The following is a 23,629-nucleotide window of genomic DNA, read 5'->3' on the forward strand; positions in this document are numbered from 1 at the left end:
TTCCAGCTCGAAACCGCAGATACTTCCTGCAACTTAGCCTTATAGGCACATGAAGGTAAGCTTCCTTGAGATCTAAAGTTACCATCCAGTGATCTTTGCCCAGCAGAGGTAAAAGCTGTTGTAACGTCAACATCTTGAACTTGGGAATGTCCAAAACGTGTTGAGGAGAGATAAATCCAAAATTGGTCTCCACGTGTTCCCCTTCTTTGGTACAAGGAACAGGCGAGAATAAAATCCTAGGCCCCTTTCTGATACAGGGACTGGCTGAATGGCCCCTATCTGAAGTAACTGTGAAACTTGCTTGTGAGCCTCTTTTCTTTGTGGAGGAGGAACGTCTGGCATGCCTTTGAAAGGGGGCATTGTATGGAAATAAAATCTGTAACCGTGGTGAATGATATCCAACACCCATTTGTCTTGAGTAATTAAATCCCAATTTTCTTTGAAAAGAGACAGTCTTCCTCCCAAAGGAGCTGCCAGACGGGAATCTGCTGGCAGCTGAAAAGACAGGTCATTGGGTCTGTTCGGACTGACCCCTGCCCTCACCAGAAGTCTGAGCAGGTGAACTCCCTGTTCTAGGCCTAAAAGAACCTTGAGCCCTGCCCCGGAATCATAAGCAGGATATGTCCACCCCTTAGCAGGCCAATTTCTACTAAACTTTGGTGGCTGCACCTGCAAAAAATCTTTAACAGTTTGCATAGACTTAGCTTTGTCCTCCATTTTCTTTAAAACTGCTTCCACAGGCGATCCAAACAACACATCTGACTGTAAAGGAGCATCCAAAATCCTTGTCTTAACATGCTCAGCTAAATTCTGATCCTTCAACCAGGCATGCCTGCGAAGAACAGAACTGGTAGCAGCCACCCTCGAGGAGGCCTGTACAGCATCAAAACCACATTGCAAAGAATGCTTACCCACTTGTTCAGACACATGAACCAAATCCAGCAACTCTTTACACTCAATACCTTCCGCCAAAGCATCCACCTTAGATTTCAATTGTGAAAGGAGATAATTCTGATATTTTAGCATGTGAAACTGACAATTCAATGCTCTCATGGCTAGAGTGGAAGAAGTATACACTTTCTTTCCCCACCTATCCAAAGCCCTTGCCTCTTTATCAGTGGGAACAGGATTTTTAACCACAGAAGCCTTAACACCTTTAGGCCCTTGAGAAATAGTTTCTGGGTCCGCCTAGGACTCTTAAACAAATATTTATGAGCTGCACCCTATAATACCTATCAGGCTTAACAGGAGCAGGAGGCAAAGAGTCAGGGTTCAGGAAGCCTCTGCAAAACATCTTCCACCACATTCAACACAGGAGGAATAGCTAAAGGCCTATGCTGGGGTAAAACAAGAATTCGCTAAGCCTTTTCCTGGAATCAGAGTAATCCTGGCCTTCCCATTTAAAGTGCTCCCTCATGGAATGCAGAGTCTCTGAAAATGAGAAATCCTCAGGCGGAGAAGCTGTAGGAGTGGAATCATCCACATCCGAATCAGAATAAGTAGGATACTCCTGCATATCTTCCACAGAAGATTCTGAAGCCTCTGAACACTGTTCAAAACTATCAAACTCGGTTCCACCCTAGGCCTCTTATCAGGGGCATAGAACCTCTAATCATAGTAATCAAATCTTCTGCCATTTTAAGCATATGTTTCTTAGGTACAGAACCCAAATGCTAGGAGAAGCCCCCACTGAAGCTGAACTAGGCCTACCCTCAAAGAAGTTTTGGCAACAGAAGGAGAGGCTCTAACAACCTTGGGAAGAGAGGGAAGAACAGTCACCTGAGAAGCCCCTCAGCCTGGCCTACCTCCTGAGAAGGCACATCCTGTAATAGTAAAGTTTCTGCCTGGGACTCCATGGAAACTCCTGGCAAAACCTCTGGCTCCACTGAGTTTTCTAAAGAACCGACGTCCGGACTGCCGGTTCATCAACCCTAGGCTTCGCTGTTTTGTCCTTGCGCTTCTTGAGTTACGCCGGAGCATCCGACGGCATTTTATAATTGCAACGCTTCCCAAACACTAACCTGGCACAGTCTAACCTCCTCTTAATAGTGCGTTTGTTAAACCTAGCACAAGAGCGGCAACCAACAACGCGTGCTCAGGCCCTAAACAAGGTATACACAAGGTATGGTAATCCCTATGAGGTATCTGTTTCCCACAAGAAATACAGTTATTCACTTTTTCTGACATCCGTAAAATACTGAGGCAAGAAAAAACCAAAATGTTCCCCAACGGGGTACTTAGCCAACTCTGTTTCGGTCTGAAACTCCAGTTTCGGAAATATTTCAGAACGCCAACCTGCACTCGCAAAACTGCTTCTGCATCGGACCATGCGGCAAAAGACTGAGGATATGACGCCGGTCATGCGATTAGTACCCTGCGTTGACGTCAGTCTAATGCGCCCTGACCGACGTCAGCCTTATACTCTGGTATTCGGGCCGACTGGACGCGGACTATACCCCCAATAGTCAGGACTGCAGCAATGGAAAACGAAGAACATCAGTCTTGAATAAAAACCTTGTCCCCTTTGTTCTGCTGGTACAGGCTGACTAGTCCTGACACTGAGGAGAGAGAGCACTTGTTTTTGGGCCTCCGCCCACTGATTTGGGGGGAGTTCTGGCCATCCACTTGGGGTTGGTAGTGAGTGGAAGTGGAATTTGTATCCTAGGGAAACTGTTTATAACCCATTTGTCCTGGGTAATAGTTCCCAATTTTTTGCATGCAGGGCGAGCTTTCCTCCTAACGAAGCAAATAGTTGAGCAGGTCTTGGAAGAGTCAAGGATAAGTCATTGCGCCATTGTTCCATAGGGGGTGGCTTATTACTCCCTGCTTTGGAAGTGGGATCCCCCCCACTGCTTACATCTGTGCATAGCCCGAGACTGAAGTCTTGGTGGTCTGCTACTCCTGGGTTTGGACTGAGAAGGCCTGGAAGGGACTGGAAAAGACCAGTTCTTTGAAGGCCAATGCCTACTGAATCTAGGAGGCTGTACTTGTAAGAGATCTTGAACAGTTTGCATAGATTTAGCTTTTTCCTCCATCCTTTTGTGGACGACTTCTGCTTTGTTGCCAAAAAGGCGGTCTTGGTTTAAGGGTGCATCCAGTAATTTAGCTGTAACATGATCTGGCAGGTTTTGCTCCTTAAGCCAAGCATTCCTTCTAAGTACCGACCCAGTGACAGCAGCCCTAACAAGATGCTTCTAAAGAATCAAAACCACATTGCAAAGTATGTTTATCAACTTGTTTAGCAGAATGCATTGCTTCTTGCAAATCTTTGTGCTCAGCACAGTCAGGAATCAACATCATTTTCTGTTTAAGTAGTCCCATAATATGCTGCTGGTACTTTAACATATGAAATTGGCAATTTAAAGCCCCAATGGCCAAAGTAGCAGAAGTGTATACCTTCATACCCCATCTGTCCAAGGCTCTAGAATCTCTATCAGAAGGTGTAGGATTTTTGGCAGCAGTAGCCTTAATGCCTTTTGGTCCTTGGGGAAATGGTCTCGGGATCTGCAGTAGGGTTTTTGAAGAGGGATTTGAGTGAGTCAGGTACTCTGTAATACCCATCGGGTTTTCTGGGAGCTGGAGGTAAATGTGTCTGGGGACAGGCTAGATTCCAAGACAGCATCATCTACAATGTCCATAACAGGAAGGATAGCTAAAGGCCTGTGCTGAGGAAGGAGTAAGAATTCCCTAAGCCTCTTTTTGGAGTCGAGAGTAATCCTTGCTTTCCCAGCGAAAATGCTCCCTAAGAGTGTGCAAGTTTCACCAAAAGAAAAATCTTCTGGAGGGGAAGCAGAGGGAATGGAATCCTCTGCTTCAGAATCCTCATAGGTAGATAAGGGCAAATCCTGGTAATCAAAAGAAACAGAAATATCAGAATCCTGATCAGAAGAATCAGAAGGAAAATCAGTTCTAGGTCTCTTAGAGGGGGAAGGCTGGCTTCCCCTAATTAAAGTAATAAGGTCTTCAGCCATTCTAAGCATTTGTTTTTTAGGCATATGGGCCTGACCATGCGGTTTGGACGTCGGTTTTCTAGGCGTGGGGAGAGTTTTAGGCATGGATGAAGAAGATGGCGCTGGTTTAAAATGCAAGTCTGTAGGCCTGAATACACCCTCAGAAGCCGATGCCTGCACAGCGGCTCCGGACCCATCCAAGGTAGAGACATCTGCAGGTTCCATAGTCTTAAGAAGCATCTTGCGGCATACCGGACTCAGAATGGGTCTCAGTAGAGGCCTGCGAATCTGAAGTAGCGGGTATCAGGGGCTGCAAAAGCGCCTGAGTACCGGTGAACTGGCGACTAGCTTAACAGAAGCATCGTCAGCAGTTTTGGACCTATGTGGTCTGTCTCTGTCTTTATCCTTATGTTTTTTTGGAATATTGGTAGTCGGATGGCTTACCGAAGCCATTTCTGGATAGTTATACAGAGTACCAAAATAATTAGCTGCAAATATAGACAAATGACGAATAGTTCAGGGGTTGAACAAGGCACAAAACCGACAGCGTGGGACATCGTGGTCTGGGTCTAAGCAAGGAATGCAGTACGAATGAAAATCTTTTTGAGGTATTTGCTTTCCACAGGTAAGACTATTGTTAACTTTTACTGACATCGGTTATGAGCAAGAAAACGGATCCCCAATGGTTCTGAAACTTGAAAACGAAAATTTCAGGAGTCGGCCGACCGGCACTTGCGAACGGCTTCTGCTTCGGGCACTGCGCGGCAAGAAAGACTGATGTAATGGCATCGGCTGCATGTTTTATACCCCTGACGACCTGATGTCATGAAACAAGAGACGGCATCCGACGCAGGAATCCAAGACTCTGGTATTCAGGCCACCTGAGGGCTACCTGCAGGCAGATAACCCAAATGTAATGACTGCAACAGTGAAACACGAAGAATATCTGTCCATTCCCACTTTGCTCATCAGAGGCAGACTGTAAATGTCACAAGCTACTTCCATTACTTGTACGTTAGCCAACTTAATAGCTACAGATTGTAATTAACAGCAATTTTTATAAAACAAACTCAAAAGGAACTTTACTGACTCAGAAGATATGCAAGGAAATTCAGTTCAAATGTAAGTACATGCTGCATAAGCAAACAAACTTTAGCATGTAAGAATGACAACAGTATACAAACATAACACTGCAATTATAAAGCATTATTCAAAGCAAATGTACTCAGTACTACATTACAAAGTGACAGTAACTCAACACAAACTTAACATTTAGATAAAAAACAAAATCTGTGTGTAATAAACTAACGTTGCTAAGTGAAGACAGGCATTTCAGCAAAAACATACAAAATAAGCATTCAAATGAGGGTTTAAGTTTCCTGAAAAAAAACACATTAATGGCAGCTTCAGAAAGCAAATCTGAAACGTAGAAAGCAGCTGTGGCGCAATTACAGGACATGAACAGTTCTGTGCAACCAACCACCAAAAGTAAGTGATTCTCAAGAGTCCACCACATCTGAAGCACCACAATGAGGTCCAGCTATCCAAAATCCATGGCCAAAGATCCAGTGGGGCAAATATGGACAACCCAAAGGGCTGGGCAAACAAAATGCAACTATTTGTCCAAACTGTTAACAAAAATCACGGTCCCTACATTACTTCTAAGACTGCAAGCCATGGCCACAGGTACTCTAAATGCTGTACTTGCACATAAAATTCAAGCAAATGTAGTATGTAGTGCTAGAATGTGAAACTATGTAGTATGTAGTGCTAGAATGTGAAACTATGTAATATGTAGTGCTAGAATGTGAAACTATGTAGTATGTAGTGCTAGAATGTGAAACTATGTAATATGTACTGCTAGAATGTGAAACTATGTAGTATGTAGTGCTAGAATGTGAAACTATGTAGTATGTAGTGCTAGAATGTGAAACTATGTAGTATGTAGTGCTAGAATGTGAAACTATGTAGTATGTAGTGCTAGAATGCGAAACTATCAAAAATAAGCCAAGTAACATGAAAGCAAGAGCAGGACCAGCAATACTCATTGGACTCAATTAAGTGCTGGGCTGGATGACCACACAGGATGACACTAAGTCTTATCAAAGAAAAGATGCCATAGTGCAACAATGTAGCAAAGGGAAAACTGCCTAGGAAAATTAAATCAAACGGCAAGTTCAAAGCTCCTAATCAGACAGACACTACAATTGCAAACCACAAGTTAAGACGCAAAGCAATAAAAAGTCACCAACACCAAGATACTCAAATCACAGAAGTGAAAAATGCACATTGACAGAGGTTGTCCTAAGCAGCCAGCTGTCACCCAGTTCCTTGAAACTTCTAGTAGCCAGATGAACTTTGGGCTCAGTACCCTCAGGCAGCCTTTTTCTTCACAGACTCTTCTTCCAGACGCGTAGCTACTTCAGTTCTGCATCATAAACAGACATATCCTTCACTTCAAAAACATGCTCACTTGGGTCATCTTGTCCCCCTTTCCCACCAGCAGTTCTCTTTTGTATTTACATCTAAAAGCCAGTTATTGAAATATAGGAACACCCACAACTCTTGCAGACTGAGATGTGCTGCAACCAGACATGCACTCGAACACTTGGCTGGGGGGGGGGGGGGGCTGTGGAGATACTGAAGGGCAATGATCAGGACAGATGATGACTGGCTATCAGTAAACAGTGGAGGAACTTTCTGGATTGCATTGCAATCTTGACATGTAGATAAGCATGCTGAAGGTCTGTTGAGCACATCCAGTCCCATTTACATACAAGTGGAAGGATGAACTGCACCATGAACATCTGGACATGGACACAACCAGCTGAGATCTTGAACTGCTTTGAGGTCCTTTGTCTTTTTTGGTACTAAAAGGAATTTCAATAGACTCTGAATCCTTTCTGGTCTGGTGGGACTTCTTGGATGGCTTTTTAATTTTTTTGAAGGCGAGGACAGATCTCAAACAGTGTGCCAAGTCCCCCACTGATATATTTCCATAATTTCTCCAAAGGTGGAGTCTTGGTGGGGGTGATCCTTCCATTTCTTCCATGCACGTTATTAAAATACCTCCTTTTACAATGACATTTCCTGTGAAACATGGGGGTGTGGGGAGTCATCCAAGGAATCTGAAGTGTCCTTAGGTCCTTGATGAAGGGTGAGTTTAACACACACTGAGCTGGGCTGCCCTTAGGATCAAACTTTTGGGCTGAAAGGTTTTGATGGACTGGTCTGCAAGGATATCCCCTTTCTACTTCAATGGATGGCGATGATCCCCTCAAATAATTGGAACACAGAGTCTGGCCTCAATGGCACCAAGGCAGCTCCAGTCAGAAATATCTCCATCTACAAAGAGAAGGAGGCAGACAGAACCGATCTGTGTCCTTGATACTGAGACTGCAGCCAACATGTTGAGTACTGAAAATCCAGGTATGACAAATGGACCAAACAGGCCAATACCATGGGTGACACTGTCATCAGTCTTGACTGCTCAGCTCAGAGAGACAGTCAACACTAATATAGCATGGTCAGTGTTGACAGGAGGGTCGCCATAGACAACAGGCTGGGAAGGTTCAGGATTAGTTTCAACTCTGAAACCACCTGCACCAAGGTGGATGTCAGGGAAAGAGCAAGAAATATAGGAATTGGTGGGGCTGTCCCTATCCTCCAGAATCTACACAGGGATGGAATGATACCAAGGTCTGATCTCAGCTTTATGAAAGGCTTCATCATTCAATCTCAGTCTGTGCTATTTAGTTATTTATTTTACATTTGTTGACCGGGTTGGTCTAACTGGATATATGTCCATTTTCAGTAGAGGCCCGGGGAGAAAATCTCCAACATAGGAAATAGTATCATAGCATACAGAATATGCAATATACAGATATTACATTATATTCTTTTAGAATAGACAATACAAAAATTGTGTAAGATTTACCTGGAAAAGAAAACTTTGGATAGCATAAATAAGATGATAAAGAATACCAAGAACTGTTATCTTAAATGAGAGGCATGGTAACAGGCATACAATCTAATACTAACATACAGTACATATTCAGTACTGGCCTGGGGAGAAAAGCTCCAATGTAGGCAACAGTATCTTAGAATACATTATAGAAGGAAGTTACATTACATTATTTTATATTAGAAAATAGGAGGAGAGAGTGATGAAACAATGCTGAGAGGAAGTCTCTTTAATGCTAGGAAGTGGTTAGAATTCTAGTTTCAATTGCTAGGCATAATAAAATAACAGAGCAAAGTGGTAAGGGGAGTGGGAGATAGGGAAATAGACTTTTAGTCAGGGTTAGAGCAGGGACATAACCAGTGTGTTTTGAGATGTTCTTTAAGATGTTTTTTGAAGAGTAGTGTGGAAGAAAGTGATGATAATTCCTTAGGAAGCAGGTTCCAGGTTTGTCCCACTGTGTTAGAGAATAGTGAGTCCCCAGCCTTGTTGTTAGATTTAGTAGTAGAGACTAGAAGTTTATTAGCAGAGCGTAGTACTGCCAGATTATATGGGGTAACCATACTAGTGAGGAGAGGAGTCTTGTTAGGTGGTAGAGAATCTTTTGGGCAATAGTCAGTTGTTGTGAAAGTAGTTGATGCTGTAGTTCTAACCATCCTAGCTTTTTAAGGTTGTGACAGTGATGGGTTCTAAAAGGGGAGCCAGAGGCAAATCTGGCAATGTTATTATAGCTGGTTGCAAGTTTGCTAAGGCTGTTTTTAGATAGGTTAGTATAAATGGCAGAGGTGTAAAACAGAGTAGAGATAGGGTGGGTTTGGGCAATGGTAGTTCTGGCTAGTGGTGTGAGGAAAGGTTTGATTCTATAAAGGGATCCTAGTTTTCGGTTGACTGATTTTACAGTAGTATTAATGTGATCATCATAGCTAAGGCTGTGGTCTATTGTAATACCTAAGAGTCGGGTTGTAGTGTCTGGGGATATGGTCATTCCATTGTTAGAAGTTACTGTGAAGTGACAATGTGGAGACCTTTGGTTAGGAGTAAAGAGCAATAATTTAGTTTTTTAGGGTTAAGGAGGAGGCAATGAGTCATGAACCAATTTTCAACAGTATGAAATAAGTTTGGGTGAGGGTCTGGAGTGAGGAAGCAGAGATGGCAGAGCATATTAAAGTTGAATCATCTACATATTGTATGCAGGTGGCTTGTGGAATTTTACAGTTAAGATCATTAATAAAAACTGAAAAGAGAAGAGGGCCTAATATGGAGTCTTGGGGCACTCCAATGTGGACTGGAAGGGGTGAGGATAAATTATTATCCCAGAGAACAGCTTGATGTCTGTTATCCAAGTATGATTTAAACCAAAGTATTGCATGTGGGTCAAGAGATAGTGATTTTAGTATATCAATAAGTAGGTGATAGTTAACCATGTCGAAGGCTTTTGACAGGTCAATAAATAATGCAGATGAAAGAGTTGTTATTACGATGTTTGTTAATATAGTCAGAAAAGGATAGTAAGGCAGTGCTAATACTATGCTGAGGTCTAAAACCATGCTGACAGTTAGCAAGTAAGTTATTAGAGAGAAGGTGGGTGAGGAAATGACGGTGGATACATTTTTCCATTATTTTTGCTATTGTAAAGAGTAAGGCTATTGGTCGAAAGTTAGAAATCTCCGTAGAGGAACCACCCTTATGCAGAGGGATGATGTGTGAAACTTTCCAGATGTTGGGGATTGTTTGTTCAGTAATTGTTCTATTTATAAGGATGGATATAGGATAGGCAATGGCTTTAGATGCAATTTGTAGGTATTCACCTGGTAGATGGTCAGCTGAAGGGGTACAAGGTTTGAGTTTTTGTAGGAGGGAGCAGATGACGGATGTTGGTACTGGTTCTAAATGAAATGAAGGAGCAGGGCTATTTATACTTATTGATAGGTTAGTGCTGACAGGGGGTAGTGTATTTGCTAGAGTTTGAATAGCTTCAGTGAAGTAGTTGTTGAAGGCATCAGCAATGTGTTTAGGGTTATATCTGATGGGGTGGGAGTTTTGGAGTGGCCTGGATGAAACAGTTTGTTAATGCCTGACCAGAACTTTTGTGGTTTATGTTGGTGGGTTTGTTGTAGGTGAAGGTAGTAGTTTTTTTTGTCTAGCAGAATTTCTTTTTTAGTGGTATTTCGTAGCTGCTTAAAGTAGAGATGGTCTGCTGGGTTTTTTGACTCTCTCCATTTGGCCCACATTTTATTATGTAAGAGAATCTTTTGTCTGGTTTCTTTGGTGAGCCATGGATCAGTTTTGGTTTGTATTCTGGTAGAGTGAGAGGGGGCATGGCAATCAAGGATTTGTAGGAATTTTGTATTGAAGTAAGATACTGCTTCTGGTAGAGTGAGAGGGGACATGGCAATCAAGGATTTGTAGGAATTTTGTATTGAAGTAAGATACTGCTTCTGGTAGAGTGAGAGGGGACATGGCAATCGAGGATTTGTAGGAATTTTGTATTGAAGTAAGATACTGCTTCTGGTAGAGTGAGAGGGGGCAGGGCAATCAAGGATGTGTAGGAATTTTGTATTGAAGTAAGATACTGCTTCTGGTAGAGTGAGAGGGGACATGGCAATCAAGGATGTGTAGGAATTTTGCATTGAAGTAAGATACTGCTTCTGGTAGAGTGAGAGGGGGCATGGCAATCAAGGATTTGTAGGAATTTTGTATTGAAGTAAGATACTGCTTCTGGTAGAGCGAGAGGGGGCATGGCAATCAAGGATTTGTAGGAATGTTGTATTGAAGTAAGATACTGCTTCTGGTAGAGTGAGAGGGGGCATGGCAATCTAGGATTTGTAGGAATGTTGTATTGAAGTAAGATACTGCTTCTGGTAGAGCGAGAGGGGGCATGGCAATCAAGGATTTGTAGGAATGTTGTATTGAAGTAAGATACTGCTTCTGGTAGAGTGAGAGGGGACATGGCAATCAAGGATTTGTAGGAATGTTGTATTGAAGTAAGATACTGCTTCTGGTAGAGCGAGAGGGGGCATGGCAATCAAGGATTTGTAGGAATTTTGTATTGAAGTAAGATACTGCTTCTGGTAGAGTGAGAGGGGACATGGCAATCGAGGATTTGTAGGAATTTTGTATTGAAGTAAGATACTGCTTCTGGTAGAGCGAGAGGGGGCATGGCAATCAAGGATGTGTAGGAATTTTGCATTGAAGTAAGATACTGCTTCTGGTAGAGCGAGAGGGGGCAGGGCAATCAAGGATTTGTAGGAATTTTGTATTGAAGTAAGATACTGCTTCTGGTAGAGCGAGAGGGGACATGGCAATCAAGGATTTGTAGGAATTTTGTATTGAAGTAAGATACTGCTTCTGGTAGAGTGAGAGGGGACATGGCAATCAAGGATTTGTAGGAATTTTGTATTGAAGTAAGATACTGCTTCTGGTAGAGTGAGAGGGGGCATGGCAATCAAGGATTTGTAGGAATTTTGTATTGAAGTAAGATACTGCTTCTAGTAGAGCGAGAGGGGACATGGCAATCAAGGATTTGTAGGAATTTTGTATTGAAGTAAGATACTGCTTCTGGTAGAGCGAGAGGGGGCATGGCAATCAAGGATGTGTAGGAATGTTGTATTGAAGTAAGATACTGCTTCTGGTAGAGTGAGAGGGGGCATGGCAATCAAGGATTTGTAGGAATGTTGTATTGAAGTAAGATACTGCTTCTGGTAGAGTGAGAGGGGGCAGGGCAATCAAGGATGTGTAGGAATTTTGTATTGAAGTAAGATACTGCTTCTGGTAGAGCGAGAGGGGACATGGCAATCAAGGATTTGTAGGAATTTTGTATTGAAGTAAGATACTGCTTCTGGTAGAGTGAGAGGGGGCATGGCAATCAAGGATTTGTAGGAATGTTGTATTGAAGTAAGATACTGCTTCTGGTAGAGTGAGAGGGGACATGGCAATCGAGGATTTGTAGGAATTTTGTATTGAAGTAAGATACTGCTTCTGGTAGAGTGAGAGGGGACATGGCAATCAAGGATGTGTAGGAATTTTGTATTGAAGTAAGATACTGCTTCTTGTAGAGCGAGAGGGGACATGGCAATCAAGGATGTGTAGGAATTTTGCACTGAAGTAAGATACAGCTTCTTGTAGCTGAAGATGATGAATTGGTGACCAGTCACATGCATTAAGTTCATTTAGGAAGTTTTCTTGATTAAAATGTTTTTTTGAGTGTGAGGTTTTGAAAAGGTTTGGATTGGGACTATGAAATTTTTGTTCAACTATAAATGTCAGGGAGTGGTCACTAATGTCATCTGGAAGGGTACCTGGTATATAAGTATTGGGGTGACTATTTATAAGGATCCAGTCTAGGGTGCTTTCTTTATTACTTGGTTTATGGATTCTAGTAGGGGTGGTTATAACTTGGGAAAAGCCATATAGATTGATGTGGGAGGTAGGATTAGGTGAGCTACAAGTAGCCCAGTCTATATTAAAGTCACCTAGTACTATGGTTTCCGGAGATAGGTGAGTGGAGAGGCAACTGAGAATATTTTCCAGAGTGTTAATATTATTTCCAGGGGGCAGATAGGAGCAAATTATGTAGATAGATTTGCAGTTGTTGATATGCAGTTTGACACTAAGGGTTTCTGCGTTGGTATTTGAGGGTAGGTATGCATTAAAGGTTGTAAGTTGAAGTTCAGATTTGTAGAGGATGGCTACTCCTCCAACCTTTTTGGATATCCGATCACATCTCAGAATGTTATATCCAGATGGGGTTATTTCATGGTCGAGAGTAGTAGGCTTTAGCCAAGTTTCTGTAATACAGAGGATGTTAATTGAGTGTATTTCTAAGAGTGCATGAAGGTGGGTTATTTTATTGTTAATACTACGGATGTTAAGATGGGCTATCAGGAGGGAGTTGGAGGGTCTTGTTTGGGTATGGGTATTGAGTGTTGGGTTCTGTGGTACCTTGGTGAATTTATTTGTAGGGCCAGGGTTAGGATTAATGTCACCATCTAATAAGGGGTTTTGTTGAGGTTTTTGTATAATCCTTGTGATTTTATAGTAGTTATTACTTTTTTGCCTTGGAAATAGATGATGTGGGTGGATCTATGAAAGTTTGGAAGTGTGGAGGTGGAAGTAGAGGTTATGTTTATATGGTTTAGGGTGTTTACTTGAGAAACTGATTGTGTTTGCTGGGGAGTGAGGTGAAGTTTACTAAGTGAAGAATGTTCATAGATGGTTAGAGTGTAGGGAATAGATAGTGAAAGTAGGATAACTGTTGTGAGCAGATGATGTGTGGAAGTAGTTTTTAGCACTTGGGCCATGAGGAGGATGTAGAGAAGAGATAGATAAGATTGAAGGAGAGAGTATGCTATAAAGGTCTAGTATAGGAAGTAGTGGGAGAGAAGGATAGAGCAACAGTGTGAAGTTTATTAAAGATTATAGTTCAGGTAAAGAAGGTAGAGTGTGGTAATACAAGGTGTGAAGTAGCTTTAAAATTGTAGGATGAAGAAGGGGTGGGGTATCTACCTCTGTTAGATCTAATTGATGAAACTAAGGGAGGTCTGAACTCAGAAACCTGGAGAGATCCTTCTCTGAGGAAGGGCCTTTCCCCATAACGGTGTGCATGTTGACAAACCGGCATTTCAACAATAACAGCCAGCTTGTATAAAGTTCAACAAACCACACCACCTGTATATGTCATTGAGAAATGCATTTCAGACCCATTACAAGGTCATTTGAACACAAAGCTAAAGAAAAAAAGACCCTGAATGGCCAATTCAACTTGAAGCTTACTGGAAGCCTAGATTCAGCCTCACAGGGTCCCTAAGAGCATTCTCGAGTTAAAGAAACTGAAACATTGCAATTTTTACTGAAACACAATGGCACACTTTCTTGTACAGCTATAGTATTGTGTGCCTATGTTTGAATTTATATTTTCATTTTTTATCTTTAGTACTACACATTTCATTGGACATTTTATTATATGCAGTTTAGGTTAGACTTTTGATTTTCACTTTTACTTAAATTTGGTATTTTAAGGATTAATTTAAAGTCGATTTGAATTGCATGTGTGTGTCTGATCAGTAGTATGAGCTACCACAGTGAGATCCGAGGAAGCCCTTCACTTTAACACAAATGGGTAAAAGTGTTTTAGAATAAATTTTTGGACAGCACAACTTGAGACGCACAAAATTTACTTACAACTACAAATGTGTATTGCTTGGACTTTTGCTCCTTTTTTATGTAGGTATGTGAGTGTATGTTTACACACACACAAACACCCCTTCACAGTTATTTCTTTTACCTTGTCTTACCACTTGACCAAAGGGCAATTTCTTTTCATCTTTAATCTCAGAGACTAACTAAAACAGTTGCTAAATCCTAATTATACCTCTCTGCCCTTAGCAGCAGAGTTCTTTTTTTTGTGTTCTGATGACCACCCAAGCTCTTCCCCTCTCCCATAACATTTTACAAACAGTTCAGTCTCACTGTCAACTGTTTTATTATATATTATAGCAATACAACAAAAACAGAAGATTAGATGCTTACATTATTTGACATTATACCCAGTGCACTGATCAACAGCCAAAAGCACAGTAGGTTTATACTTGTGTGGATAAGGAGAAAACAGCACCAATCACAGTAAACTATGTATGTACCACTGCTCCAAGCACTGTCACTGAATATGATACAAGTGCTCTTGGATTAAAGTCTGTGTTGCAACTTACATGGCTTTTTATATGGAAAAACAAAAAACATATAACTTGTGACTGCTCTGCATAACTTAGAAATGAAGCTGATAACGGCGACAACACTACTAATCTCTTGTTTTAGCTTAATAAACTGGTTTAAACAAGCAATACCAGCTTGAATCCCGTTTTCTTATTTTTAATAAGGTGGCAAAGTGATTTTTGACACGGATCTACATAAGTAGTTATGACAACACTATTTTAGTAAATCGTATAAGGATGTCATTCTCGTACAACTAGCTTTCCCTTTTTTGGCACTCTCCCTCTCTCTATACACGTACGCACACATACATACATACATATAAACACACACATCCACCCCTACACCAATTCAGCACTCATACAAACTAGGAAGAGAGAAAGTGAGTAGAAACATAACATCACAACATTTCTTGTTCTTCTGAAAGTATAGTGTCAACTGCACCAAATTTGTGACATTCCATTTACAACATTCAGACACTATTTTGACTGGATGTCCACAAACATCAGGTTTCCCCCACATATAAAACATATCTGTCAAAAGTGTAAACTAAGATTTCAAACACTGAAAAACACGCTCTCTTAAGTCAGGATCCACATTTCACAAATTCATTAATCTTGAGACACAGCCAGATACAGAGAAACTGCACAGTTAAAAATAAACTTAAAAATCAAAGCTTGATCAAATCACAGTGACAAGAATGTCAACCCACTAAACTAGCAGAAATTCCTTATCTTTCTATTTACGAATTCGGTATTTCGTTTCCCTTTTAACTGGAGGAGGACTACCATCTTAAAATGACCAATAAAGAGGATTAAATACCTTGGTAGTTACAGCTGTTGTCTGTGGTGTGCTTTTGGCAACTGGGCCAGGCGATCCCTGCGATCCTGGTGAACCAGGTGAGGCAGCCAAAGCACCTCCTGATGACTGGTTCATAAGGTTAGCTTTTGTACTGCTGGAGAACGAAAGTTTGAAACTTGGACTCTGGCGGCCTGACAAATTAGACTTTGGAAGCACTTCTTTATCTTCATTATCTTTCACTACGAAAGAAAGGGGGGGGGGGGGAGAAATTTACAATTTAAAATAAACTAGAAAATCACTTTTCACCAAGAGCTACTACTTTCAGCAATACAATTAAATAAATGTAGGATACTAAACACATCACATGACTTAAGAAGGGCTGAAACTATTACTCTCAGAATTCAGATGAAAACTAGCCGTTTTTAATTTTGTTACTACAAACAAATTTGGAGATGGATGTAATGGACATACTGCAATAATCCAACAACTGATTCAAGGTACAGTTTGTAGACTCTAAATATATCTGTGGCAACTATATTACAAAGTAAATATTTAAAAATGCTGGTCTGGCAATCATGCACTGAATGCTAACATTTCTTCTTCTCAGGTACTAAAAATAAGCACAAAAAAAATCAATGCAAAGGACAACTACAATTACTTCAAGAAAACAAAAGAAAAACGTAAGGATAAACAGGTTGTGTAAAGCAGCAGATGGCCAAATAAGTGTGTATACACACACACACTATATATATATATATATATATATATATATATATATATATATATATATATACATATATACATATATATATATATATATACATATATATATATATATATATACACACACACACACACACACATACATAAATATATTTATATACACACACATATATATATATATATATATATATATATATATATATACACATACATACACACACAAGGATCCATCTGTTCAACTGTAATGAATTTAAACATGGAAAAGTCTCCGCAATGCTGAGCATGTTAAGAATTTAAACATGGAAAAGTCTCCGCAATGCTGAGCATGTTTAGCTAATGCATTTTTATAGTCATTGTTGAGTATAGCCGCACAGTGTTCCTTAATGCAGCTTGAAGATTTTTGTGGTGTTTTTCTCACATAGAAATTAAAACAAGTCATGCATACATCTGCATACACTACATGACTGACACTGCAATCAAAATATTTATAGAAAGTTTTTTTTTATGGCAAAGTTGAAAGAAAGAACGGCAAATTAAATTATATGCCACACAATTACCACACGCATACATGCCTGGAGTACTGTCTCTATTAACATTTGATTCAAGAAGGAAAAAAAAAAGAGTCACAGTGTTCAAATGATGTACGGAGCAATTTTTTTGTGTGTGTGAAAGTGGGTAATGTTCCAAGGCAATCAGAGAGTTCCTGGCTGCTTTCAATTATTTCCCAGTTTGTATTTATGATATTTCTTATCGGGATTAAATCCCGACTAAAGGGAAGGGGAAAACTGATGGTACGGTCCAGTAAAGGCTCATTGTTGGACGCCCTGTGGGTTTGTTCTGAGTACTTGTATGATTAGACAAGCTAGGGGTCTGGTTCTGACAGCCAAACTGGTTGGATGTTGTGTGTGTTTGGGTCCAATCCACAACTGTAGATTCCACTGATGAAGGCGGTTATACCAAAACTGGTATGGAGGATTAAACTTTGATTTACCTACCATATGGCAGTATTTTGAGTGTTTTTTGCCATTTACACCTCAGTGCTGGCCACTTGTGTTTGGTTCCAGATTTGGTTTGGCCCTTCATTTGCCATACGTGCAGAGCTCTCTTACTACAGCATATTTAGAAAGAAGGTCAGGGAAGAGAATTTGATAGAAGTAAGGAAATAAATGAAGAAAGAATAGTAAGGAGGTGTAAGGAATGAAAAGGTACTTGCTCACATTTGGGAATATAGTTTGTCCTGGTTTTGAGCAAGAGCAAAGCCAGATTTTAGCTAGGAAGTCTTTCAAAGTGGTTTTGAAAGATAGGAGGGGAGGGTTTTGACCTGATGGGTACAGGTAAGGAGTTCCAGGCCTTAGCAATCTTGTAAGACTACAGACCATGCCCAGCAGATCTGACAGGTTTGTTGACTGACAGGAGTTTTGGTCACTGGATCGCAACGAATGACTGGGTGCATAGCTGTGTAGAATTTGTTTTTTTAGTGCTTGACAAGCAGATGGATGGTGGAAAACTTTACATGTGGTAAGAAGCTGTGTGTGTCAGCTGATGAGGTGGCTCTAACCAATTTAGGCTTTGCAGTGCTATGCAGTGGTGGGTTCTTAAAGGAGTTTTTGCTGCGAATTTAACTTTGTTACAGCATTGCTCAAGTTTTAATTTTTGTGATGCCTGGATGTTCGTAAGGATAGGAGCAACATAAAGAAGTGTTGGGAGGAGATAAGTAGTGGCAAATGTAGTTTTAGTTGGAACGGTCAACAAGTTTTTGGGTCTGTACAGCATCCCTAGTTTGAGGAGTTTTTCTTGTACAGTTTTGTATATGCAGTTCAAATGTAAGCTTATCATCCACCATCACCCCTAATAATTTGCTGTAAGAGGCGACTTCAACGGTTACATTATCAAGAGAGAGGACTTTATATATTTTTTTTCATGACAGAGGGTTTCGGGGAAAATAGTTGTAGTTTGGTCTTTTTTGGGTTGAGCATGGGTTGTGAGTTACAAAGCCATGTTTCAGGGGCTGTTAAAGTTTCCGGAGTACTTTTTCGGAAGCATACCATTTTGTCAGATGTGCAAATGAGAGTGGAATCATCTGCTTTTTGTATTAGGGTGTTGGTGAAAATGTTAGAGAGGACATGACCAAGAACACAGCCTTATGGTACAGCTGTGGTGAATGACAGGAAAGGAGAGAGCATGGAGTGCCATTTTACTGACTGATACCTACTGAACAGGTAGCTTTAGAAACACAAAAAAAAGTTAGACCCTCTTAGTAAAAAAGTTTGCATATCATTGCTAGAGCCTTCCTGTGTCCTGAAAGAGTGCTCTTCAAACTATCTGGAGATATACAGAGCTGAGTATATTTTTCTGGCACTTCAGAGTTGTGTACTGGTAATTGTTGTTTGACTAATTTTATATCATTGCTGGCTGACTTCAGAGTTGTGCACTGTTATTTTTGCTTCACTGTATAGTTTTTCATATCTCTGCTGAAGGTGTTGGTTTTCCTATACCCACTCTCCCTATTCCTGTGTTGTTTAAATTTGGAGGCTTTTGCAGTTGCCCGCCCCCACTGTAGATTTGATCTGGGACGCTCTCCCCAGTCCCATCTCTTTACCTCATTCTACCTAATAGACTCCCTTCTGCATTGTTTTTAGTCATTTTTAATTTAATTGCATTTTTAAACTGTTTGGTCTAACATTGCTACATACTCAATTGTGCTAGCTTGCACTGCATTTGAATTGTTTTTTTTTTTTCCAATTGTTACTACAATACTACAACATATGTACATTATATACAACATGAATGCTTCCAACAGTTGCATAAAATCATTATACATTAAGATAAACTTCTAAAAGGGTATTAAAAAAGAAAAAACAATCTAGTATCAATATAAGGCTTATCTATACTAACCACCCTATTAAGTATGTACTTCCCAGGGAAAAGTGGATTAGAACCTTAAGCTAACACAATGTTAAAGATTTGCTCCCATATTTTTGTGTTATTTATATTTTTCTTATGATCTTTAATTAGTAATTTATGTGCTAAAATATGTCTTATCGCTACACTATTAAAGTTTTCCCATGAAGTCTGGGATGGATTCAACCAATTTGTAGCTATATAAAGCTTCATTAACAAGAAAATATTTATGAGTATGATCATTTGGGATCTGTCCAAGTTATTCGGAGGAATATGAAGAATCATCAACTCCCAAGAAAGTGTAGACTGTTGATAACCCATTTTTTGTAATTGAATTTTTAAAGAATTCCAAAGTTTAAATATACATTTACAGCACCAGAACATGTGTAAAAGGTCAGCCGTTTGATCGATACAATATGGACATTTAGGTGAATTTTTAGAGTTGAATTTATGCAGACTGAGACGAGTGTAATAAGCGTTATTACATATCAACGGAGTAAATAATAGCTTTTGAAGAGATACTGATTTTAAGGTTAAATTAATTGCTTTCAATATTTTATCATCATCAATCGGTAATAATTTATCCTTCCAGTATTTGGATAAGAGTATTTGGTTATTATATTTCACGTCTTTTATCAAATTATATGAAGCCGTTATATATTTGAAGTCCTGCATAAGAGTTTGCCATAAGTTTAGAGAAATGGTTAAGTCTTCTTCTTTAATTTTGAAATTACTAAAATAACTTATTGAAAGATCCTTTAATTGTCTCATTATAATTAAATACGAGTTAGGAAGGCTCATCTCTCTTAACATGTCGTGTATTGAGATACCAAGAAAAGGATATAAATCAAGTATGGTTAGATCAATTATAAGGGGGAATTTTTTAAGATCTATCAATTGATTACCAATTTTCAAATTTGGGTTCTTGTGAAATGGTTGGAAAGTCATCATATACTGTAAGAGGTTTAGAGAGTTAAACATGTTTTGTATTGATATTATATATAATCTAATATGTTCCATCAAAGCGTACATTTTAAAGGTATCTTTATTTAAAAAAGGTAATGCCTTAAAATTAATACCCAACCTAGCAGCATGTTTGTGATTCAGAATCAACCACTTGGGTGACCATTTAGGACTGGACCTGTCAAAATTAACCACTCTTAGAATTCTATTAGCATTTATTATTAAATAATATGCTTCAAAATTCGGTAAGTCTAAACCACCCTTGTTTTTCAGAGTCATCAGTTTATCATAAGATATTCTAGTTTTTCTAGGTTCCCATATAAATCTACCTAATTCCGTATGAAGCTGTTTAAAGAATTTCCTAGAAATTACGACGAGTAGCTCGAAAAATATATAATATTCTGGGGAGTACATTCATTTTAATAATCGAAGCCTTTGCCATTATTGGTAATTTCAAATTATTCCATCTTTTTAAATCAGACAATATATGATCCCAAATTAACTTAACATTGTTCACATAAAAGTCTCTATTATCTGTTGAGAAAACAATACCCAAATATTTTATTTTTTCTTCGGATTTTAACTGACCTACCAATGGTAAAAGCGAAAAGGGTGTAGGCGTCTTTAAAGGAAATAACTTGTTTTTTTTTAAATTTATTTTGTAATTAGATATTTCTGCAAAATCTTCCACTGCTTTTAATATTTTCTTGAAACAGGCGTTGTACAGTAAATATTAAGATCATCAGCAAAAGCAGCCATGGATATTTTCGTACCATATATTATTGCAGCATTATGATAAATATTTTGCTTAATATGTAGGAATAGTGGTTCTAAGTATAAATTGAATAATACAGGAGATAACGGACATCCTTGACGGGTACCATTCTTAATTTGTATTCTTTTTGAGAAATTTTTATTAATATATAACGTTGTATAGGGATTGTTATATCATTTTTTTAATGTTAAAATAAAGTCTTGGGGTATATTAAAATATGATAAAATATCAAACAAAAATTTTAAATTAACTATCGAAAGCTTTTTGAGCATCAATTATGAGTGCATAAACATTAAGATTTCTATGAGTGGCATAAGAAATTAGTGTATGAAGTGATAACGTATTATCAGTAGTTTGTCTGCCATTTATAAAACCAGCTTGTTCATCAGATATTATTAGGTTAATTACCTTCTTCAATCTATTAGCTAAAATAGATGTCATAATTTTCATGTCTATATTCAAAAGTGAAATGGGTCTTATAGTTATCTGGATTTTGAAGATCAACATTCTCTTTAGGTATAAGAATTGTTTTCGAAGTATTAAAGTGCGGATCATTAATTTTATTATTAATTATATAGTTAAATACCTGTGGAAGTACTTTACCCAATATATCACAAAAAGTTTTATAAAATTCCGTAGTCAAACCATCCGGTCCTGGAGCTTTATGTGGCTTCAAATTATTAATTGTATCTGTTATCTCCTCTGAGGAAATTGGTTTGACTAAACTCATATGAGACTCATCACCAATATTTGGAAAGATAATCTTCTGCAGAAAATCGTTTACTCTTATTTATAAGTAATTCCTGATGCTTGCCATAGATTTGAGAAAATATTAATTCAAAGATATTCATAATGTCTTCAGTATTGGTATATCTTTTATTGTTAAACTGTATTTCAGAAATTTGAGAAGGTATTTTCGATAATGATACGAGCTAGTGCTTTTGATGGGGTCTGAATATGATTAGCGTATTTTACCAGTATTTTCTGTTCATAAAATGACAATTTACTATTTTGTAGTAAAAAAAGATCTTTTTGACATTTTAATAACTCGTTTCAGTTTGTTTACTATAGTTCCCAATTAAATCCTGCTCTAGTAACTTAATTTTAGTTTCCAATTCTTGTATGTCTCTAGTTTTTGTATTTTCTTATAATAAGTAGCCTTTTGAAGAAAGATTCCTCTTATTTGTGCTTTGGTCGTTGCCCATTCTATATCAGATGGATGTCGGTGTTTAGAGAGATTAACTAGTAAATGATTAAAGGTCTCTTGAACTTCTTTAGTTATATCTTCTTTATTTAATAAATACGGATTTAGGGACCAATTATAACCTCTATGACGCATACTATTTCTAATGTCCTTGTTAAAAATTAATGTGATCCCAGAATGATCCGATAAGTGTCGAGCTTGTATAGATACACAGGGATCTAAAGTAATTAATACGTCTGAAATTAGAAAAAAATCAATCCTAGACCACATTTTATGACAACTTGAATAAAATGTAAAGTTATTTGAATTTATTTGATTATTTGTGTATTTAAATGGGTCATATAGTTTAAAATCTGTTTTACGTTCCTGTAATACTATTACTGCTTGATTATTAAAGGACCTGTGTGAACTTGATTTATCTAATTTGGGATCTTGATATGTATTCCAATCACCTCTTATTATTATATAACAATTATTATACTGAGTCAGGATAAAATAAAGTGATGCTATAAAAAGTTGTTGATTGGTACATGGGGCATATATATTAAGTACCACCACAGGTTTATCATAAAGTGTAGATGAAAGAATCACATAACACCATCTTCCCTCTTTGTCTATTTTAAAATCTAGAATTTTCTCTCGATACTGATTTTTAATAATAGCCACTCCTGCACTATTAGTTGTCCCTTCTGAAGCTACCACATCTCTAATCCATTTCTTATCCTTAAGGACAGCTCATTGGTCATTGGTCAAGTGGGTTTCTTGTAATAAAATAAAATATGCCTTTGACTGGAGAAATAAATGAAGAAATAATTTCCTTTTTTTCAAGTTCTGGAGCCCTTTAGTATTCCATGAGTCTATTATCCACATACTAAGATCTTTAAATCTTTTCAGGATATTTTAAAATTGAGAAACGGTACTAAATTCAAATATAATAGTACAGTATATATTGTCTGGAAGCAATCTTGACATCCCATCCCTAACCAGTGCCTATCCACTATTCCCTTGGACCAGGACATACATAGGTTTTTTTACACTGTTAAAACTTTTATGGGTAGATAACCTTACTAAACATTTATTCTTTATCTTACAAAATAAAACATCAAAAACATGCAAAAAACCTATAAAAGCTACATCTAACTCTACAAAGCCTAACCAGAACATTCCCTAATAAACACTGATAAATATTCACAGCTCTTGAACACACTATTTAGTTAAACCTATCAAGTAAATGGTATTCACTACACTTATAGTTACTATCATACCTCACTAATAGTTCTCATATATTATTAGTTATACTAATTAGTTGCATCTCATTAAGTTATCTAACAACCATATTTAAATCTAAAATAATCAAATATGTGACAGTACCCCTATTAAACAATAACATTATTGAATTAAAGATAATTCACCATATTTATTGTTAGTTAGAAGAGAGAAAAAGAACTACAGAGAAAACAAATGTTTAACATTTAAGTATAATATTAAATCTGACTATTTATATAGTCTAAATTATCTAGAATTATAATGTCAGCAAATAAGGTGAATAAAAATAGCACTTTGACTGCACTTTACTGGGTAATATAGTTAAATTTATAAAATGATGACTGGGTAACAGAGTTCTCAAAACAGTCAGAACCAAA

General features: G+C 38.4%; 1 protein-coding gene across 1 annotated transcript in view; it reads right to left on the reverse strand.

The window, feature by feature from the left end:
- Positions 1 to 23,629, reverse strand: part of PPP4R3A (protein phosphatase 4 regulatory subunit 3A) — a 1,651,308-nt gene that overhangs the window by 112,751 nt on the left and 1,514,928 nt on the right. Inside the window, exon 14 of the mRNA XM_044074714.1 lies at positions 15,442 to 15,659. Within this exon, the coding sequence (XP_043930649.1) occupies positions 15,442 to 15,659 (218 nt within the window). The remainder of the gene's footprint in view (positions 1 to 15,441; positions 15,660 to 23,629) is intronic.

This window comes from Protopterus annectens, chromosome 6.part0 (assembly GCF_019279795.1).
Source record: "Protopterus annectens isolate FY-2018-M chromosome 6.part0, PAN1.0, whole genome shotgun sequence".
Lineage (NCBI taxonomy): Eukaryota > Metazoa > Chordata > Ceratodontiformes > Protopteridae > Protopterus > Protopterus annectens.